The 17,595-nt window shown below is 34.4% G+C and overlaps 3 protein-coding genes and 5 non-coding genes across 8 annotated transcripts; 1 reads left to right on the top strand and 7 right to left on the bottom strand.

Moving 5' to 3' along the window:
- Window positions 1–2,169: 2,169 nt before the first annotated feature.
- HAG2 (histone acetyltransferase of the GNAT family 2) lies at window positions 2,170–6,025 on the bottom strand. Its single transcript, XM_039033163.2, has 10 exons — window positions 5,838–6,025; window positions 5,654–5,695; window positions 5,125–5,237; window positions 4,951–5,019; window positions 4,730–4,768; window positions 4,565–4,641; window positions 4,320–4,422; window positions 3,533–3,614; window positions 3,253–3,413; window positions 2,170–3,116 (listed from the first exon to the last, which is right to left on the bottom strand). The coding sequence occupies exons 1-10, from the start codon at window positions 5,914–5,916 to the stop codon at window positions 2,484–2,486; spliced, it is 1,398 nt and encodes a 465-aa protein (XP_038889091.1). The 5' UTR covers window positions 5,917–6,025; the 3' UTR covers window positions 2,170–2,483.
- A 1,146-nt stretch (window positions 6,026–7,171) lies between these two features.
- Window positions 7,172–9,822, bottom strand: LOC120079356 (large ribosomal subunit protein eL28z-like). Its single transcript, XM_039033517.2, has 4 exons — window positions 9,711–9,822; window positions 9,340–9,487; window positions 9,018–9,181; window positions 7,172–7,479 (listed from the first exon to the last, which is right to left on the bottom strand). Exons 2-4 carry the CDS (start codon window positions 9,485–9,487, stop codon window positions 7,339–7,341), a joined length of 453 nt encoding a protein of 150 aa, XP_038889445.1. The 5' UTR covers window positions 9,711–9,822; the 3' UTR covers window positions 7,172–7,338.
- On the bottom strand, window positions 7,610–7,703 carry LOC120080631 (small nucleolar RNA R24). Its single transcript, XR_005482585.1, has one exon. It is a non-coding gene; the product is annotated as a small nucleolar RNA R24 (small nucleolar RNA).
- LOC120080630 (small nucleolar RNA R24) lies at window positions 7,843–7,936 on the bottom strand. Its single transcript, XR_005482584.1, has one exon. It is a non-coding gene; the product is annotated as a small nucleolar RNA R24 (small nucleolar RNA).
- On the bottom strand, window positions 8,139–8,232 carry LOC120080629 (small nucleolar RNA R24). The gene has a single exon (XR_005482583.1). It is a non-coding gene; the product is annotated as a small nucleolar RNA R24 (small nucleolar RNA).
- LOC120080628 (small nucleolar RNA R24) lies at window positions 8,579–8,671 on the bottom strand. The gene has a single exon (XR_005482582.1). It is a non-coding gene; the product is annotated as a small nucleolar RNA R24 (small nucleolar RNA).
- Window positions 9,823–9,893: 71 nt separating the features above from the next.
- TRNAP-UGG (transfer RNA proline (anticodon UGG)) lies at window positions 9,894–9,965 on the top strand. Its single transcript has one exon. It is a non-coding gene; the product is annotated as a tRNA-Pro (tRNA).
- Window positions 9,966–11,782: 1,817 nt separating this feature from the next.
- On the bottom strand, window positions 11,783–17,118 carry LOC120079481 (putative phospholipase A2 homolog 1). Its single transcript, XM_039033682.2, has 4 exons — window positions 16,863–17,118; window positions 16,684–16,723; window positions 16,449–16,568; window positions 11,783–12,339 (listed from the first exon to the last, which is right to left on the bottom strand). Exons 1-4 carry the CDS (start codon window positions 16,968–16,970, stop codon window positions 12,161–12,163), a joined length of 447 nt encoding a protein of 148 aa, XP_038889610.1. The 5' UTR covers window positions 16,971–17,118; the 3' UTR covers window positions 11,783–12,160.
- Between the last annotated feature and the right edge of the window lie 477 nt (window positions 17,119–17,595).

Raw genomic sequence — 17,595 nt, 5'->3', positions numbered from 1 at the left:
AAACCACCACTATAGCATGAGTTAAATGGGCGATCTTCGTAGATTCTCAACTTGATCTACAATGTGGATAACGTTGTGATTTACGGCCTTGCTTGTCATGTTTGAAAATATCGTTTTATCGTTGATTTGGCTTGAAGACAATCTCTCATGGATGAATTATTTATTAGTAGTTGACTATCGTGCTTCTTAGTTTTCTCCCTTTTCTTGTATATAATCTTAAAAATACAAATAAATAAATTAAAATGAAAAGTATTCCATTATTACTTGCCCTCTTGTAAATAGATTAAATGTGTATATGAAAATTGAGACTCGTAACTAATATGACTCTTAAGACTTGAAACCACATTATTTGAGTCTCGATTAAATTGAGACACTTTTATGAGGGAAAAAAAAAAGAAGATTAGAAATAGTACATTTTTTAAAAACTCGTTCAAATAGCTCTTATCGATTGTTTGGACGCCTTTCTCGATACATCTCGGATAGATTACACCAAGTTATTTTTATAAAATATTATGTGATTTTCCTACATCTTATATATTTTCAAATTTTCTCCAAATTTGACTATATTTACCAAGTATTATGTCAAAGTCTTATATAATTTTGTAAATCTTTAAATAAATTTATAATTTCCAAATGAATTTACTAATTATCAAAATATTTTTTTAGATGGATCTTATGTGATTGATTTTTATTTTAAAATTTTTGGAAAGATTAAAATAAAAAAAGAGTAAAATATGGAAAATATATAAAATCTCGGTATGAATATCGGGCAGATTAACACTGAGATTGGTGAATTCTCGGATAGATTAATACTGAGATTTTATATATTTTTCATCTTACTTTTTTTTTTTGCAAAATTTATTTTTTTTCCAACATTTAAAAATCAAAATGCAATCATCCATAAAATACTAATTGATAAATTCATCTGGAAATCAAAATGCAATCATCCATCTGAAAGATATAATTGATAAAAATTGAATATAATATTCGGCAAATATAACTAAATTAAGAGAAAATTTAAAATATATAAGATTTGAATAGATTATCTATGGAAAAATTACTAAAATTTTGACGTCTAATCCCTTAGAGATGTATCGAGAAAGGCCAAAAGGCTAAAACAATCGATAAGTTAGAAAAAAAATGAATTTTTTTAACCAAATCTCGGTGGTCGATCTCGCCCGAGATCCACGGTGAAAAACTATTTAACAACTTTTCATAAGAACGTGCTCGTTTTGAAAGATGGCAAGTTGAGGGTGCTATTTATAATAATTTACCTAGATGTTTCAAGTCCTAATTCTCAATTTTTGTAGGACATTCTACGATTCATACTCCATTAGTAATTTTAAATTAGAAGGATTTTAAAAAATAGAAAAATAAAGTAAACTATTTACACATAATAAAAAAAATTAATATTCCTTGATTGATGTTTATAGAAATCTATCATATCTATCATTATTTTTTGTTTGACACTTTTTTTATATGTGAAAGATTCCTATTAAAATATTTATGAAAAGTAATGATAATATTATAATTTTTGAAAAAGAATATGGATAATTTAATAAAGAGAAAAGTTTAACGTTTTTTTTTTTTTTTTGTCTTTTTGTTTTGTTTAGCCAATTATTCTTACCCTGGTACCAATGATTATCTATAATATAAACTTCGCAACTATAAACTTGTGTCACAACAATAGTTAAAACCATCACCCTTGCTCAAGACACTAAAACTATGATCTTTGATTCGACCAGTAAATCAAAAATTTGAATTGAAGCTGATTGCATAGAAGGTGTTTGCAAATGAAATGTTATCAAAAAAAAAAAAAAAAAAAACACTCATTACTTACATTGATATTAGAAAAAAAACTCACACCCACACATTTAAAAGTTGGTGAATTACTATTTATATTGTGCAACTAAATTACTATTTCAAAACCCTTTTTGCTACTATATTTACCATTCTCCACTTATCCTCAATTTTCCTCTTTGTTACAATATTTGATATTTCTTATCCAAACTAAAATAATATACACTCTAAACACCATCTATTATAACTCACACCCTATAATAACCAACTCAACATCCCAAATATTCTAAAAAAACCAGTTTTAAATAACTTTTTACGCGAATAAAAACATTTTTTTAGAACATTAAAAAAGTTCTTTGAAAAATAGTATTGGGGCAAAATGGGGGTGTCCATTTGGAATCCAGTTAAAGAAAATACCCAACAAAAAGAAAACCATATGTCCTAATACAGACTACTTTTCTCTGGCCTGGACGAATACACTCATTTATATGGTACAAGGAAATGTGATTCTTTAGTCAACAGGATAGAACTCAAGACAGTTATAGCAAACTTCCCTAGATTCTGGAAAAATCATGGTAATCTGCCCATTTCCAGGGACAAGTAATAAATAAGCCAGCCATTGCTTAAATTAAGAACAGATTTTCGTGAAAAATGAGCTCGAATAAGGCCTGATCGCTTGGGATTTAACATGCAGATACCTTCTGTGCAATCAACTTGATTTCGTTCACTCTATCATCTACTAACTTCTTGAGCTGTTCTTCTTGATTAGCCCGGGACTCATCAGTCTCAACCCCAGTACTCGCATTAGTCGTTGACCTGAACATAACGAACGACATCTCTTGATCATAATCGGTAGGAACATCAACCACTTGCTTCCCTTCGGCATCTGAGCTTTCGCCTATCAGATCATCCCGCATTCTACTTGAAACTACAAGGATAAAATCCTCCATGTGCTTGTCAGGTTCAAGACCTAAAAAGACTAGTATCTCCCAACAGTGTAAGAACTGTTCCTTTGTAATTTTCAAACTTTTCCTAACAGTTTCGATAGCCTCAGATGGAGGTAAGAGCGGAGGGAAGGAAACCTTCTTTGATAGCCTTCCTAGTTTAAATTGTGATACGGCAGAACTTACAGCTTCTTGGATGGGGCTAAATCCCCGCAGACGTTTAATGTCGATGCAAGTTCGCAACTGCAGTAGCTGACTTAATGGCTCTTCAATGGTAAAGTCGTGAACATTTTCCAATATTGCAACATTATTCAGCACCTCTAAAAGGAAACGCCCAAAACCCTTACGCTGGTAAGGAGGGAGAACAAGTATCTGAACAAATGCCAGGCATCGGTAGATAGTTATGCGAGGACAAAAAAAAATGAATAAAGAGGCATAAACACCAAAAGTCCTTCGCTAGACTCAACTCCAGGAAGTAACAGATGAAATTATAATAAAAATACTAAACCTGACTCAGACGCAAGCGAGAACTATCAGGATAGTGGTAGAAACGATAAAGGGCAGTAAATCCAAGCAATGTAGGATGAGTTTGCTCCAGTTGACCATTGTTCTTCTGAGTAAGGACATACAACTCCCATCTTGGATCAGTAACATCAATAGGGCTGCTGCCTAAATAAATCATACAAAAAAAAGGACATTTTAGGCCCTATACTTAATCAGTCTCTGTAACAAAGAAATAAATATCCAATGACAAAATTAAATGAGACATCAAACAAGATAAGAAATACCATCAATAAGAAGAAGAGCAAGAGGTACCAAGCGACTATAGAGGTTTCTTCCAGCCATATTGTCCATGGGAAATCGAGTTACCTGGATCAGAAGGCAATAACGCAAACCATGTCAATAAAATTAAAATTATATTACCTCACAAAACAGCAGATGTTTTTTTTTTTCCTCATATCAGTGATCCTTTCGATCAATGAATTAGCTACAAGTGAGGGAAGCAAGGAAGAGAGATACTATAAATTGCTCTTAAGAACCGTGTTCCATAGCCAGGAAGGATAAAAACCACAAAGTAGCATGGAAAAGGGGAGAAAAAACAGTAAATTTGCAAAATTCTAAAATGGTTTTGACATTTCCTTCCCAAAAAAGAAACACATGCATGGAATTTGGGGGAAAGAAGAATGGCACTAGCAGCATTATGAAGGGATCGGGAAAAAAGAAAGAAACAAGAAATTTGTCATTCATCTGGACACAAAATGATACTGAACTTTGAAGTAATATCAGACCAGCGAAAGGATGCACGGGATAGGTCACTGGCTGAATAAGTACAACCATATAGGATATGAAACAAATGCACGTGAACGTTGAAAGTTTTTTTTTATTTATCTTGAAAACAGATCAGGATTGACATACTGCTGAAAAGCTCGGCAGAAAAATGCTTGTAAAATTACAGAGAAAAATAAGAATATGAGAATAAAAAAGGCATAAAACGACTTGAAGCAGCAAAATATCCAGCACACCTTCCATAAACAAATTTTCACTATAATAGAGCAACTCAAACAAGGAAATCACCTCCAAATCATAATTAGCTGCTTGTAAATGAAAATTAGAATCATTTGATATCCCGTTGGAGGAAGCTTTAGGATGCAATACTTTTCCCTCTGCGACAAGGGATCTGCAATATAATTTACAAATGGGAACAATACATCATCTGTTAAAATATGAACCAAGGACAAGAAGAGGATAGCAGGGTACATAGTTAAGGTTTTTGAAAGAATTTCCAAAAAAGAAAAGATGTAACAAAGATTGATAATTACCCAATAAAATTGACATCTCTTGAAAAAGTTTGAAGGAAGTCATCTTTATTGTCCACGAGAGTCTCAGCAAATATATTCTGTTAAAAAAGCAAGTATAATTATTAGAATAATCCTCAAGAAACAATAAATAACTTGGTTGTGAGTCCTGTACTTCAAAATGTTCACCTGAAGTGCAGACTTCAGATCTGTAATACCCTTACCGCCCTATAACAAGCAACAAGAAAAAATTATTCCCGAACGTCCAAAAACAGAACAGGAAAAACTATAGCATTCAAAGGGGAAAAGGGAAAAAAAAACAACAACAACAAAAATTGTGTAAGAGAGAGAAGTCAACCTTACCAAATCAGGTTAACAAAAAGAGTCATGCAAACATTTTTAGCACTTACATCAGATGTACTATCGAAAACAATATCCGCGTAGGCATGAAATGAGACAATGCTGAACCATACAGTTATCTGCAGTAAACATAGAACTTAATTATACAGCCAGCGCCAACTTACACATTCCACATACACTACGAGCTAAAAGATGTATTCTAAACTACAGATCCAAGCATGTACCTTCAAACCTTGGAAACCATATATTTTTCCGTCCTCGTCGTCAAAGAAGCTGTTCAAGTCAACTGGGTCAATACAGAGACTGTCTGTACTTCCCACTTCCTCTTTCGTACAAACTGCAACAACGCATAAACGTAGAAATAAATGATAAACTACCCAAACTAGTTACTTGAAATGATCGTTTTCTAGAAAACCTAAGCACCGGATTTCAAGTTAAACCAAGCCAACCCACAACACAACAAAGACTTAGCAACACGAAAACTTCATCCGGGCACTAATTTATCGGGTGAAGGGCCTGGAACTACGGAAGTGCACACAATAACGAAAAAAGTGAAGTAGAACCCAACCCAAAACAAGTTCCAGCAAGGAAAACACGCACACCAAACCCTGTACACGTCTCTAAAAACTCAGTTCACATGTGGATTCCATAGATACACGGAGTTTAAAAGTGTCCACGAAACAGACGAAGAAAAGACAAATTCGAACAAAATTGTTTTCAAATCGAAGTGCGGGGAAAGCAAAATGGCCATACCTAGATAGATTTTGATACAGTCTTTGGCTGGAATACCAGTATCTGCGCAACACCCATAGATAGAAAGAGAAAAGGGAACAAGTTCCGGTGAGCTACCAAGGGAGGGGAGAAGCTGTAAATTAACGAAATGAAGAAGGGAAATTGAGAGAAATGGAGAAAAATAAAGGATGAGATGAGAGGTCACCGATGTTGGAGAAGGCGACACGACGCTTTTTCTTAGTGTCGGGGCGTGGGTCACCGGAGAGTTGCTGCTTCTGACCCATCTTGGATTAGGGTTTACTGAGCGGGAAAAGTGAAGACGAGGCGCGGGAAATTCGTCCGAACAAACTGAACGGAGTGAGCTCTAGTATTAGTAGGAATTCCTGTGTCTTTGTAGCGTGCGTTTCACGTTGCTGTCAAAAACCGGTTCATCGTTTGGGCCGGCCCATCGGGTTTACGGATCTCATACTGGTCAATTGGACATGCGGTTTTTCCCAATATTATATATATTATATTTTTTTGTAGTGCCCATAGTCTTATTGCTACTTTAAATTTTAAGTTCAGTTTTTTTTTCTTATCAACATATGAAGCGGAAGAATCGAATACATTGAGACCCATAATATTAATTTTATGGTATTTGAGCCATATTTATGTGGGATATTATTTTTTTTATATATACAAGTGTCTGGACCCACTTACATGATCCTATATTGATACAAGTATAATGTTTAAATTTTAAAAATTTTGTGTCTATTTGATATCTTAATTTTAAAAAATATCTAACAAATCTTCCACTACTACTTTTTTGTCTATTGAGTTCATAATAAATTCAAAATTTACTAAATCAATTCAGTCATTAGATATAATTTAGATTTTGTGACTAAAAATTATAAATTTTTAAATTTATACCTAATAAATCGGTAAATTTAAAAAATTAATTTAAAAATCTATATTTGTTTGATAATCATTTATTTTTTAATATAATTCTTATGCAACTTACAACATAATAACTACACTATAAGGAAAGTCATTAGATATAATTGAAATGTTAGAATCCGAGGTTTAAAATATTCTTTTGTTTTATTTTAAGAGTAAAAAATAAAAGTGAAAATATAATAACTACACTATAAGGAAAGTAAAGGATGCTAATAAAAGTATGTGGTTTGCTCAATTGAATTGTAACTCACGAGCATTGCCTATTTCTTAAATGAAGTTACTCCATTAAAAAGAAATGACACTAATTTAGAGATATTGACTACCATATGACGTAATGGGATTAGAGAATTCTATAACAAGTATTTCTGTGCAATTTTTAATTTCAACTAAGGATGGACAATACTATGTGTCTTGAAACAAATAGAGAAACGTTTCGGAAGCTAATTTTAGAGCAAAAAAGCAAGTTTCAAAAATTAAGATAAATGCTGAGCAAATAATCTCTTGAGATCACCAAAGAGAGCATCTTCGTATCAATATTTCATAAATAATCCTTTTAAAACTACATGAAATGAACAAAAATCCAAAGGGGCAGGTGCTCAAATATAAACCAAAATCGCCAAAAATCTTAATTTTCAAGTAGGGTACATAAAAGTTTGAAATTAAAGAAAAGCCCTATAGAAGCATCTCTTTAGAAATTGGGAAACAGGGTTAAAAAAAAAAAAAAAAAAAAAAAAAACTCAAATAGAACATGTCATTATGAACCATTGTTTTCACTTCCTACCGCGGGTCCTAACAGCCTGCCTGTTCCTCTTCTTGACACCTGACTTTGCAACCTTGAGGCTCCTGTGAACTGCACTCAGCTTAGCAAGAGCGGCATTCTTCAAGTCCGGGCGGTAGTAATTGTCCGCCACCTGCAAAATCAAACAAGTGAACCCCAAATTTAGCAACATATAATAAGTTGCAATCAGAAGATAATAATATACAGATCTCACAAGTACAATAGAATAACGACTCTTCCCAAGAATATTAGTTTAATAAATTAATGCTCAGAAGCCAAGCGTAGCAAGAAGATTTCACTGAAGATGCCACTACAAAAGCAACACCTCCTTACATGTTAGCAGCTCATCATCGCAGTAACAATTTATGTTTGATATTATGCTACACGAGGAAGTTGTGGGAAATTACATGCAGGGAACTGTTTCGGAATATAATCAGAGATCCAATCCAGCAAAGCAAACTAAAGATCAAAGATGTTTTCAGCCAAAAGGAGAATTAATGCTCAGAAGCCAAGCGTAACAAAAAGATTTCATTGAAGATGCCACTACAAAAGTGACATCTTCTTACATGTTAGCAGCTCATCATCGCAGTAAGAGTAACAGTTAAAGTTGGACCTCCTCTCTAGTTGTTCCATTAACTTTCTGGTGTAGTATAATATTAACAGAAGTTTGAAATTATGCTACAAGAGGAAGTTAAGGGATATTACATGACTAAAAGTGTTAAGGAATGTAATCAGAGATCCATCAAGAAAAGCAATTAAAGATTGAAGTAGTTTGTAGCCAAGAGGAGAATTGATGCTCAGAAGCCAAGCGTAACAAAAAGATTTCATTGAAGACATCACTACAAAAGTGACCCCTTCTTACATGTTAGCAGCTCATCATCGCAACAAAAGGTTCAGTTAAAAAGTTTGCCCACCCAAAGTTGTTCCATTAAATTCCTGCTGTAATATTATATTATTAACAGACGTTAAATATTATGCTACATATGGAAGTTTGGGGAAATTACATGAAGCCAACCGTAACAAAAAGATTTCATCAGATACCCACTATACAAGTGACCTCCGTACAAGATAAGAGGCCAACATCACATTTAACAGTCTTAAGCTTGCCCACAATTACTACCTCATAGAACTATGGATCGTCTAGTTTTTCCATGAAAGTTATGAAAAAGACAGCTAACACCCCATTACTTAGGATCTCAAGCAACATTATATTCAACAGTTAAATGGAAAATGTTGCTCAGAAGCCAAGCGTAACAAATATATTTCATAGAAGATGCCGCTACAAAAGCAGCCCTTCTTACATGTTAGCTTCTCGTCACTGCAACAATGCACAATTCAGTAGCATATTCGGATCAATCCCAATATCTAGGAAAGCTATAAAACAGAATAAATCTATCGGCTACTTCTTAAACACACTAGGAAATAGAAAAACATGGCATCGAACATGATGATGTTGATGAGAAAAAAAACTAAGATCTTGTACCAAAAGATTCAACGGGAAAACAATGCAGAATATACAACAGAATAATTCCCTGATGACTCAAACTATGCACGACCAATGGCAACTAGTAACTACATGCATAACTAGCAAAAGGATGATATAATCGGACTTGGGTAACACGAATTTCATGTCAATGGGCATCATTGACAATATCTGGAGAGGCTAGTTACCTGATTAGTCACAGCCTTGGCCATACGAGGAAATTCCTTCCTCATGATGGATTTGTGGAGCAAACTTGCGGGTTTGTTCTGCTTCTTCGTCTTTGTTGTCGCGAGCAATACTGACAAATCCTTGCCTCCTGGCTGAATGGTCACTGTCTTTTGGTTTGCCAGCCCTGAAAAGGCACCCAGAGAAAATTCCATGACCGAACTAACAAGAAACCAAACACATTAAAAGAAATAACTTCCTCATATTTTGGTCAAGATAAAACGATTGTACTAAGCAAGAAAAAGACGGGAAAAAAAGAACAAAGCTTACTGATTTGAATCTTACCGGAATGCTTGTAGGAGTTGAGATTGTAGAGGTTGTTAGGCTCTTTGCTGAATTGAATACTAGCATTGCCTCTGCCAAACTCTTTAAAGAGGAAAGAGCTGTTCTTCTTAACGATTTCCCAGACCAACTGCCCCGGAACGTTCGCCATCTACAAAATAATTTTTTTTTAAAAAAAAATAACTACAAAAACAACTGATACGATAAGAAACAAATCTATTTCGAAGAATGCTGACGGCGATCAGCAACAAAAGTAAGGATGCAAATTGATATGAGATATACACAATGGAAATCCGAAAAATGGGTCGAAATCTGATTGAACAGGATGAAAATGAAAGAGAAAATAAGATTTGAAAGGCCAAGAACGAACGGACCTGCGCTGCAAGAAGTCGAAGTGAGATGCAGAAACAGAAGAGTCAGCCGGTTCCGTCTGCCGATTTCTTCAGCCCTAACTGAACGTATATATAGTAATTCAGTGAAAGCTTAACTGGGAAAAAAAAACCCTAAATCGTTAAACTTAAGACAAATTATATTTGGAGTAACTTTCCATCAACCAAGGGCGTTTGGTCTAGTGGTATGATTCTCGCTTTGGGTGCGAGAGGTCCCGAGTTCGATTCTCGGAACGCCCCTATTCTTTTTACTTTCATTATGCTCAATTTAAAAGTTGCTGCTGTTGTTTTTAAATTGTTTCATTTGTAGTTTCAATTGTTCTATTGGACTCGAATAACGATTTTGGTTTTTGGTTTGGGTTAAATTACAAAATGTAACGTTGCTTATATGTAGAAAATTGAAACTTGAAATAGGTATGATAGTGACCTAGAATAGTATGTGAGTATTTTAGTTTTAAATTCAATCACAATCATTTTGTTCAATTACAATTTAAAATAATTTCATAGTTGAAAAAAATGTTCAATGATCTCTCAACACTAGTCACGTGCATGCTTTTTTATTAATCTTCTAAATTTTTATTATGAATTGATATTCAATGATTAATATTACTTTGCTTTTATACATTAAGTGTGAGTCATACAAATTAATACAAAGTTAAGTATGATTAATAAGTCAAAGGTTTGAATTTCACATCTCATGTATTGAATTAAACAATGTACCTATAATCAATTATGTTTTGAATGCTAATTATTGGAAGCTAAATGTAGAGGAGGGTTTGGATGGATTATTCCGGATCACACTGGTCGTGATATCATGGGTGGTTATAAATTTAAAGCTCATGGTGGAAACGTGAGTATACTTGAAGTCGAGGTTGTATTTGAAGGTGTCAAAGCCTAAGATTTGGAACGGGTTGGTGGCAATCCCATTATTGGTATTGATTCTTATGCGCCGAAGGTCATTAGGCTTCTTATGAAAGAGGAGCTCTCTTATCCTGAGATTGGTATTTTCATTGAAGAAATTTTTGTATCTAAAAGACCGTGTTAATATTGTGCGCTTTTGTCACATTCTTCGAAAGGAGAACAAAGTTGCTCATGCCCTTGCAACTTTGGCATCCTCTCAAAGTTGCTATTTAATCTGGAAAGATATCTTTCTAACTTATCTCTCCACTCTCTTTCGGGATGAGTTGGTGGGTGTATGGGAGTTGTTGACCATTTGTTTTGGTTTGTCTAAAAAAAATGGTTAGTTATCGTCTTTAAAAATGCGATTAGATTATTAACATTTTCTTTCATACAATCATGTCTTATAAATAAAATCGTAATACTATAGACATGCAACAACGGCACAATTCAAGAAAATATAAACTGAAAAGAATAAAAACAATCAATGATACAAGCTATTATATAAATAACAAACTATAAACTTTATGTTTTTCCTTTCATTTCGGGCATATTTGGATTGACTTCAGAAAAAAATATTTAAAAAAACTTATTTTTATTTAATTTTTATTTTAATAAAAAGTGATTAAAATATACTTGAAAAGTTATTTTAACTGGTTGTCAAATACTTTAATTTCTTTCAAAATAACTTGTTTTTTAAATTAAATGCTTAAAAATATATTCCAAACATACAATTAATTTAACATCCACGGCTAGAGAAGATATCGATGTACTGGCAACCGTTTTTTTTCTTCATGTGAATAAAAACATGTTATAAGCATGAGTCATATAGATCAAATATGATATTAACATAATACACTTCATATATGTTTAAAACTACCATGATACGACTATCACTTATCTTCGATCATATAAGTCGCAATTAAAATTACATGGAACCACTATAAAAATAATACATTTGATCTCCACTCCGCGATTAGGTTTTATTAATTTTTTTATAATAATTAATATGGTGGAGGATTCGAACCACATGCCTCTTAGTCGTAAATACATACTACATGTTATTGAGCCATGTATCATGTTATATTATATGCCCCCATTGAAATAAGAGCAGCAACAAAAGTAGCATTAAAATGACAAAAACACATCAAAAGACAATCTGCAAAAGTCTAACAAGCACTGCCCACAATGGTTGGGTCCTTAAAAATGAACTGTTTGACAAACAAAATGAAAGGAGGAAACGAAAATCTAACAGCTACTGAAGAAGCCTAAAACATGAAACAATGAAGTATATTGGTATTTTGCTTCACTATGCTAAAAACATCATCCTTAAAATCCAGATGTTCCAAATTACAGCTAAAGAGGACAAAAATGAGGATAAATATTCTGTTTGAGATTTCTTAACTCTATTGAATAATATTTCAACTAATGAATCAGTCGTGTGAAATTTTTCATCTTGTTTTGGAGAATATGTGCAGTAATCGATGGAATGAACTGTGGTTGGGGATGAAGGATTGAGTTACCAACCGACGCGGCTATCAGAGCTCAAGCTTTGAGTTACCAAATTGGCTGAACATGATGGCCAAATCCATGCCCTGCACCATTGTAGGAACAGCTGTGGAATAAGGGCACTCCTGTGAGAAACCAACTTTCCCAGATTTCCGCACTCTCTTAATACAACTCTTGAACTTCTCGTGACATTTTATATTAGTTAAACCTGAAAAACCCATGTGATGTGATAGAGGTTATTGGTCTTGAAACATATTAAACAGAGTGATTCCCAAGTTCCAACTGTTACAATTCCACCCAAATCATAATGAAACAAAACAAAACAGGATAGACCAGTAGATTGCTTGGTCTCCTTCTCTAATATAATGCTACAAGTTTCAAATATGTAGTATCACAGAAAAATCACAAGCATCTAAGAACTAAGATCTAGAATTTACCAACACCAGACATTGGTCTAGTATCTCCTCTGTGTTTAACATGCCAATTGGCCAATTCCTCAATATCCTCCAATTTTGTATCTAGTTTTGTTTTTCAATGGCCAGAAGCCCAATAACTTCACTGATCCGTAATAAACAGAAGTCTACTATGTGCATAATATAAAGAACTGACTTATTCATAGGCATTTACTGATGTAATCCACTCAATGATCACAACAACGGAGGCATGAGTGTTCAACGTCCTTACTGCAACATGCATTTGAAAAGGGACAGTTAGTCATCCTAACTCCGCTTAGCCTACAACATTTTTTAGTGTCAAAGAAACTTGTAGGATATTAAATCCTAGGTAAGTGGCCACCATGAATTGAATCCATGCCTTTTTGCCCTTTATCAAAGTCATGCCTCCTACAACATTTTTTAGTGTCAAAGAAACTTGTAGGATATTAAATCCTAGGTAAGTGGCCACCATGAATTGAATCCATGCCTTTTTGCCCTTTATCAAAGTCATGCCTCCTATCTATCTCATCCTAGCCCGAAGTTAATGTCAGGAAGGATTCTACTTCAAAGCTGTGAAGAACCTAATAGACTATTTCAACTATTCAAAGCTGTGAAGAACCTAATAGACTATTTCAACTATTCTTTGCCGTATGTTGATCCGGTTTCTATATCCATCTACTTCAAAGATTTGCGTGATTTTTTAACCTTAAATTCAAATTTTTTTGGATGGACAGAATAGCCAATCTCATTTTCAAATCCTTTTTTACAAAAAAATAGTTGACCTACTTCAACATCAGCACCAAATGAAGAATTACTGTGCAAAACCAAGTCACGCCTGCGATCAGCATGCACCGACGGTGGAACCTTTGAAAGACCACAATCCATTGCATTTGTAGTTTGAACTATCTCATCATTAACCATTGTTTGGTTTACATATATATATTTATGTTACAATGGGTTTCCCTTTGTGAATCCAATGAACCATTTCAAATCAAAGGAACTTAAGAGTGACCACACTCCGTTTCATTTGGAGTTTGAACTGTATCACTAACATAAGATTCCCATGAGTAGATGTTGTTGTTGTCTAGAGACAACTCTGAAATACTCTGGAATCTCATCTTCTTGTCGACCCATCACAAATGGTTCACTCTGTTGGTTCTCCGCATGTGTATCATTATACCTCACACTATTGAACACCATATTCTCATGAACTACATGCTTCAATTCTAGCGTTACAAATAGTTAAACTTTACAAAGATCTCCATCGTTTCCTGAAAAAGGAGGAAACGAACATCTCCATCGTTCCTTACATACTGTGGAGGGGCTTCATAGTCCAACTCATATTTAACCCTCATTATGATGTCAAACTCTGAAGAATTGACATTTGTAATCCTATATATGTAAACTTTAAGTTCTTCATACTTCAACGTAGTGGACACAATAATTCCTATCAAATCACCTCCAACATAAGAACTTTGTTTCTCATCCTATCGTATGAGTATACATTTCTCTCACATCCTACAAATAAGAGAATACGTGTCAATAAGTTGCAAAAAACAAAATAAGCCTACCGTATCTCTATCTCGCTCTCTCTCTCTAGATCTTGTTGTCTCACTCCCTCGCTATCTCTCTCTCTTGCTCACATCTCTCTCTCTCGCTCACTCGCTATCTTTCCCTTTCACCTTGTCACTCTCTTTTCCACTCGATGCTACCTTAGTGTCTGTCACTCTTTGTGTCTCTCGCCCTCTCGCCCTTTCTATCTCTCTCTTTGTTTCCAATCAAATAAACTACCAGCAACGTTGGTATCAAGTTATTGCAAGTAAATTAAACCGCTAAGAGACAAAACGTCCAAGAATCATGTTCCGTTCAAACACCTGTAAATAATGTTCTCTACGTACTTGTTCGAAAAAACACTGTTTGAAACCCTAAAACACCGTTGGAGAGAACACCGTCGACAAAAGAAACGCCCTTGAATGAAAAATTTTGGTTTTTAGGGTTTAAACACGGGATTTGCTTAAATATATTGGGCAAAAGTAGTGTTGAGTTGAGGGTTGAGGCATGTGATTACATGAACTTGTCAAATTGGTTATACGTATACTGACATGCAATCATCACACAAGAACAAAGTGAGTGAGAGACAAGAACCAAGAGCACAGCCAAGAGCCAAGAGCGAGAGCAAGATGAGTAGCGCATGTAATTGGGACTCTGCATGACGTCGGCAAAAGGTCAATTATCAATGGTTTTTAAAAAGTGGGGCATATGTCAATTTGGGCCTTGAAATTGGGTCAACAGTGCAATTTTCACATCAAAATCAGCCTCTACATGCCAGGAAGTACATTAACCTTGAGGTATCAAGAATCTGGCATTTATAACAGTAGAGCTTTGGGAACTCCAAAGAATATCTTGCTGCTAAGTATACGTAACAACTAATTTTATTTTAGCTTTACAAGTCTACTTTCACAAGGACAAGTGTTCACAATTGGTCTCGCTAGCTCAGTATAGTAAACATAAATAATATGTGAGTGAAAATAAGTGAGCGCACATAAAATTTAGTGTGAATTCGATTTTGTTTTCCCCTTCAGTGATTTTAGCAGAATGGTATCCAAAGCATCGCTGGTCATTACATATGGCAGACCAACTGATTACCCTATCTACCATTATTAGTGTGGCCAACCCAGTAACTAACTAGTAGGGACTAAACTATATGACAACAGTTTCCTCGTGCAGAAGTAGCTATTCTCTGTGGTTAGGCTTCTATAAGATGCATTGATGTATGTTGGTACGGAGAAACTGGTGGGCCGGTGGCTTGGAGTTTCATGACATTTAGCAATTTCTTGCTCAACTACGGAGGCAGAATTTAGAAGCCAAAGGAGTTGAGACTTAAGAGAGCTCATTGATTGTTAAGAGCTTGTTACAACTGTATATTTGTTTATATTGCTGTAGTATTCAGCTGTATTGTAAGTTAATATTGTTTTCAGTATCCTATGACTAGGATGACTGCTTTGATCACTATCCATTGAATAACATAGTACTTCTATGGTTACTGTTATTCACTCTTCTCTCTCTTTCTAATTCTTGTGGTAGTACTAGAGACATGCCTTTGACTTAGCCATATTGGTAGAATGTTGAGGTGCCAAACAAAGAAGTGGTGAACTATAGAACGGAGAGGCTCCATGGTACTTTGTTTGAGTAGAGTATAGTTGGGGGATGCGACTAAAGTCCCACGTTGGTAATTGGGAATGAAGAAAACCATCTCTAATGGTATAAGGTATTTTGGATGAAATAAAAATACATAAATAAATAAAATCACTTAGACAATTGAACTTATGTCCAAAGTGGGCAATATCATCCCAAATCATATGTTATGCTAACAAGTGATATACGCACCTAAATTCTAGAATTTTGCAATTAATGGGTCCCAAGGATGAAGTATTCAACGGGAATTTTATTTGAGATCGGAGATGATCTCAGAGGGACGAAAACGAGGGGTAAGCCATCTGTGCCCACCCGCCAATCGCTGTTGACACTTCAATCCATAAAGATCTCGTTGAGAAAGTAATCTTCGCTTCTTCTATTCTACCTTCAATGCCTGTTAGATACTAACACCTAATTTTTTGGTTTGTTGATAACTAGTTGCTGCTCCCCTCATCCTCAAGGGATAGAAACTGTAGTTGAATATTTGAATAGCAGACGCATCTTTTGCAAAGTATGCAGTAGAGAATATACCAATAATGTTTAAAAGACGAAGAAGAAGAAGAAGACAGGTTTATAGATCGATGGGCGAATTTTATATGCAAGTATAATGACGAGGAATGGCAAACAATGCGAAGGAAACAAAGGACACATTAATAAGGTAATGTAGTAGTTATAGATTGACAATAACCTTTTCTTTCAACACATTCGTCATGAACTTTGCAACAGGCATCAAGATCATCGCAAGGCTTTTCACCAGCACAACCCGTCCATCCTACTCCGCAGAACTTTCCGTACCGAATCCCAACAGCTAAATTTCAGATAAACGAACAAAATAAAAATATGCAAGGAAGAAACTGGAATTAAAAAGAAAAAAACAGTAATACCAGAAGACGAATTTCACATCAATTACAGAATATACTCACTATTGCAGTTAATTGCAACACAAGTTCTGCTGCATTCAACCTATCATCCAACGAAAAATTAACGTTAACATCGAAATCGTTGAACGAAAGCCAAACAAACTGAATCGAAGGAAACTGAAGATCCAAATGTATGAATCTAGCATTTGGTACTTCAAATCATGAAGGGTTCAGATCGTTACTCGAGATTCGTTGTTGGAGCAGTCGGAGACGACGGTGAGAAGAAGGATGAGAAGGAGAATGGCGGATGAGAGATGTTTGAGAATGGAAATGCTGGTGTTGCCGGCCATCTTCAGGCCACCAGAGATTCCTTCAACGAAGTTCCTTCTGTTCCGTCTCTCCCGTTCGCTTGACTCTGAAATGTTACTTGTTACCAACGGTTTATCTTGATTGGTCTACATATATAAATCCTCCTCCTCCTATATAGTAACAATTTCAATGCTTAATAGGGAAGCTGTTCCTTTTTAATGTAATTTTGATCCTTTAGGTAGGGGTGTCCAAAAAAACCTGAAAAAACCAATCAATCCAACTCGAGTTTGAGTTGGTTTATGGGTTCATCTAATATAAAATCAATCTGAATTTATTATTAACTTTAAAATATATTTTTTATTACTTATAACACAATTATTTATACATATATTGATTTTAATTTTATTTTATTTTAATATTTTTTAATAATTTATTCTTCAACCACTCTTAGTTTCTTTGCACTTTAAAAAGAAAATTTTCATTATATAAATTGAATTGAATTGTTAATCTTAATTCAATATATAAAATTAATTAAATTAGATTTTTACATAGTTATGTTTTGCTTCTTTTTAAAACAAAATTTTAAATAAATGACCCGATTTACCTGAACCAACCCAATCCAAATATTTTATGGTTTGATTAGGTTTGGTTCATTTTTTAATAAGA

This window comes from Benincasa hispida, chromosome 6, assembly GCF_027475165.1.
Source record: "Benincasa hispida cultivar pf3 chromosome 6, pf3_genome.v1.1, whole genome shotgun sequence".
In the NCBI taxonomy this organism is placed as follows: Eukaryota; Viridiplantae; Streptophyta; class Magnoliopsida; order Cucurbitales; family Cucurbitaceae; genus Benincasa; species Benincasa hispida.
This window is presented reverse-complemented; position numbering and strand designations above follow the sequence as displayed.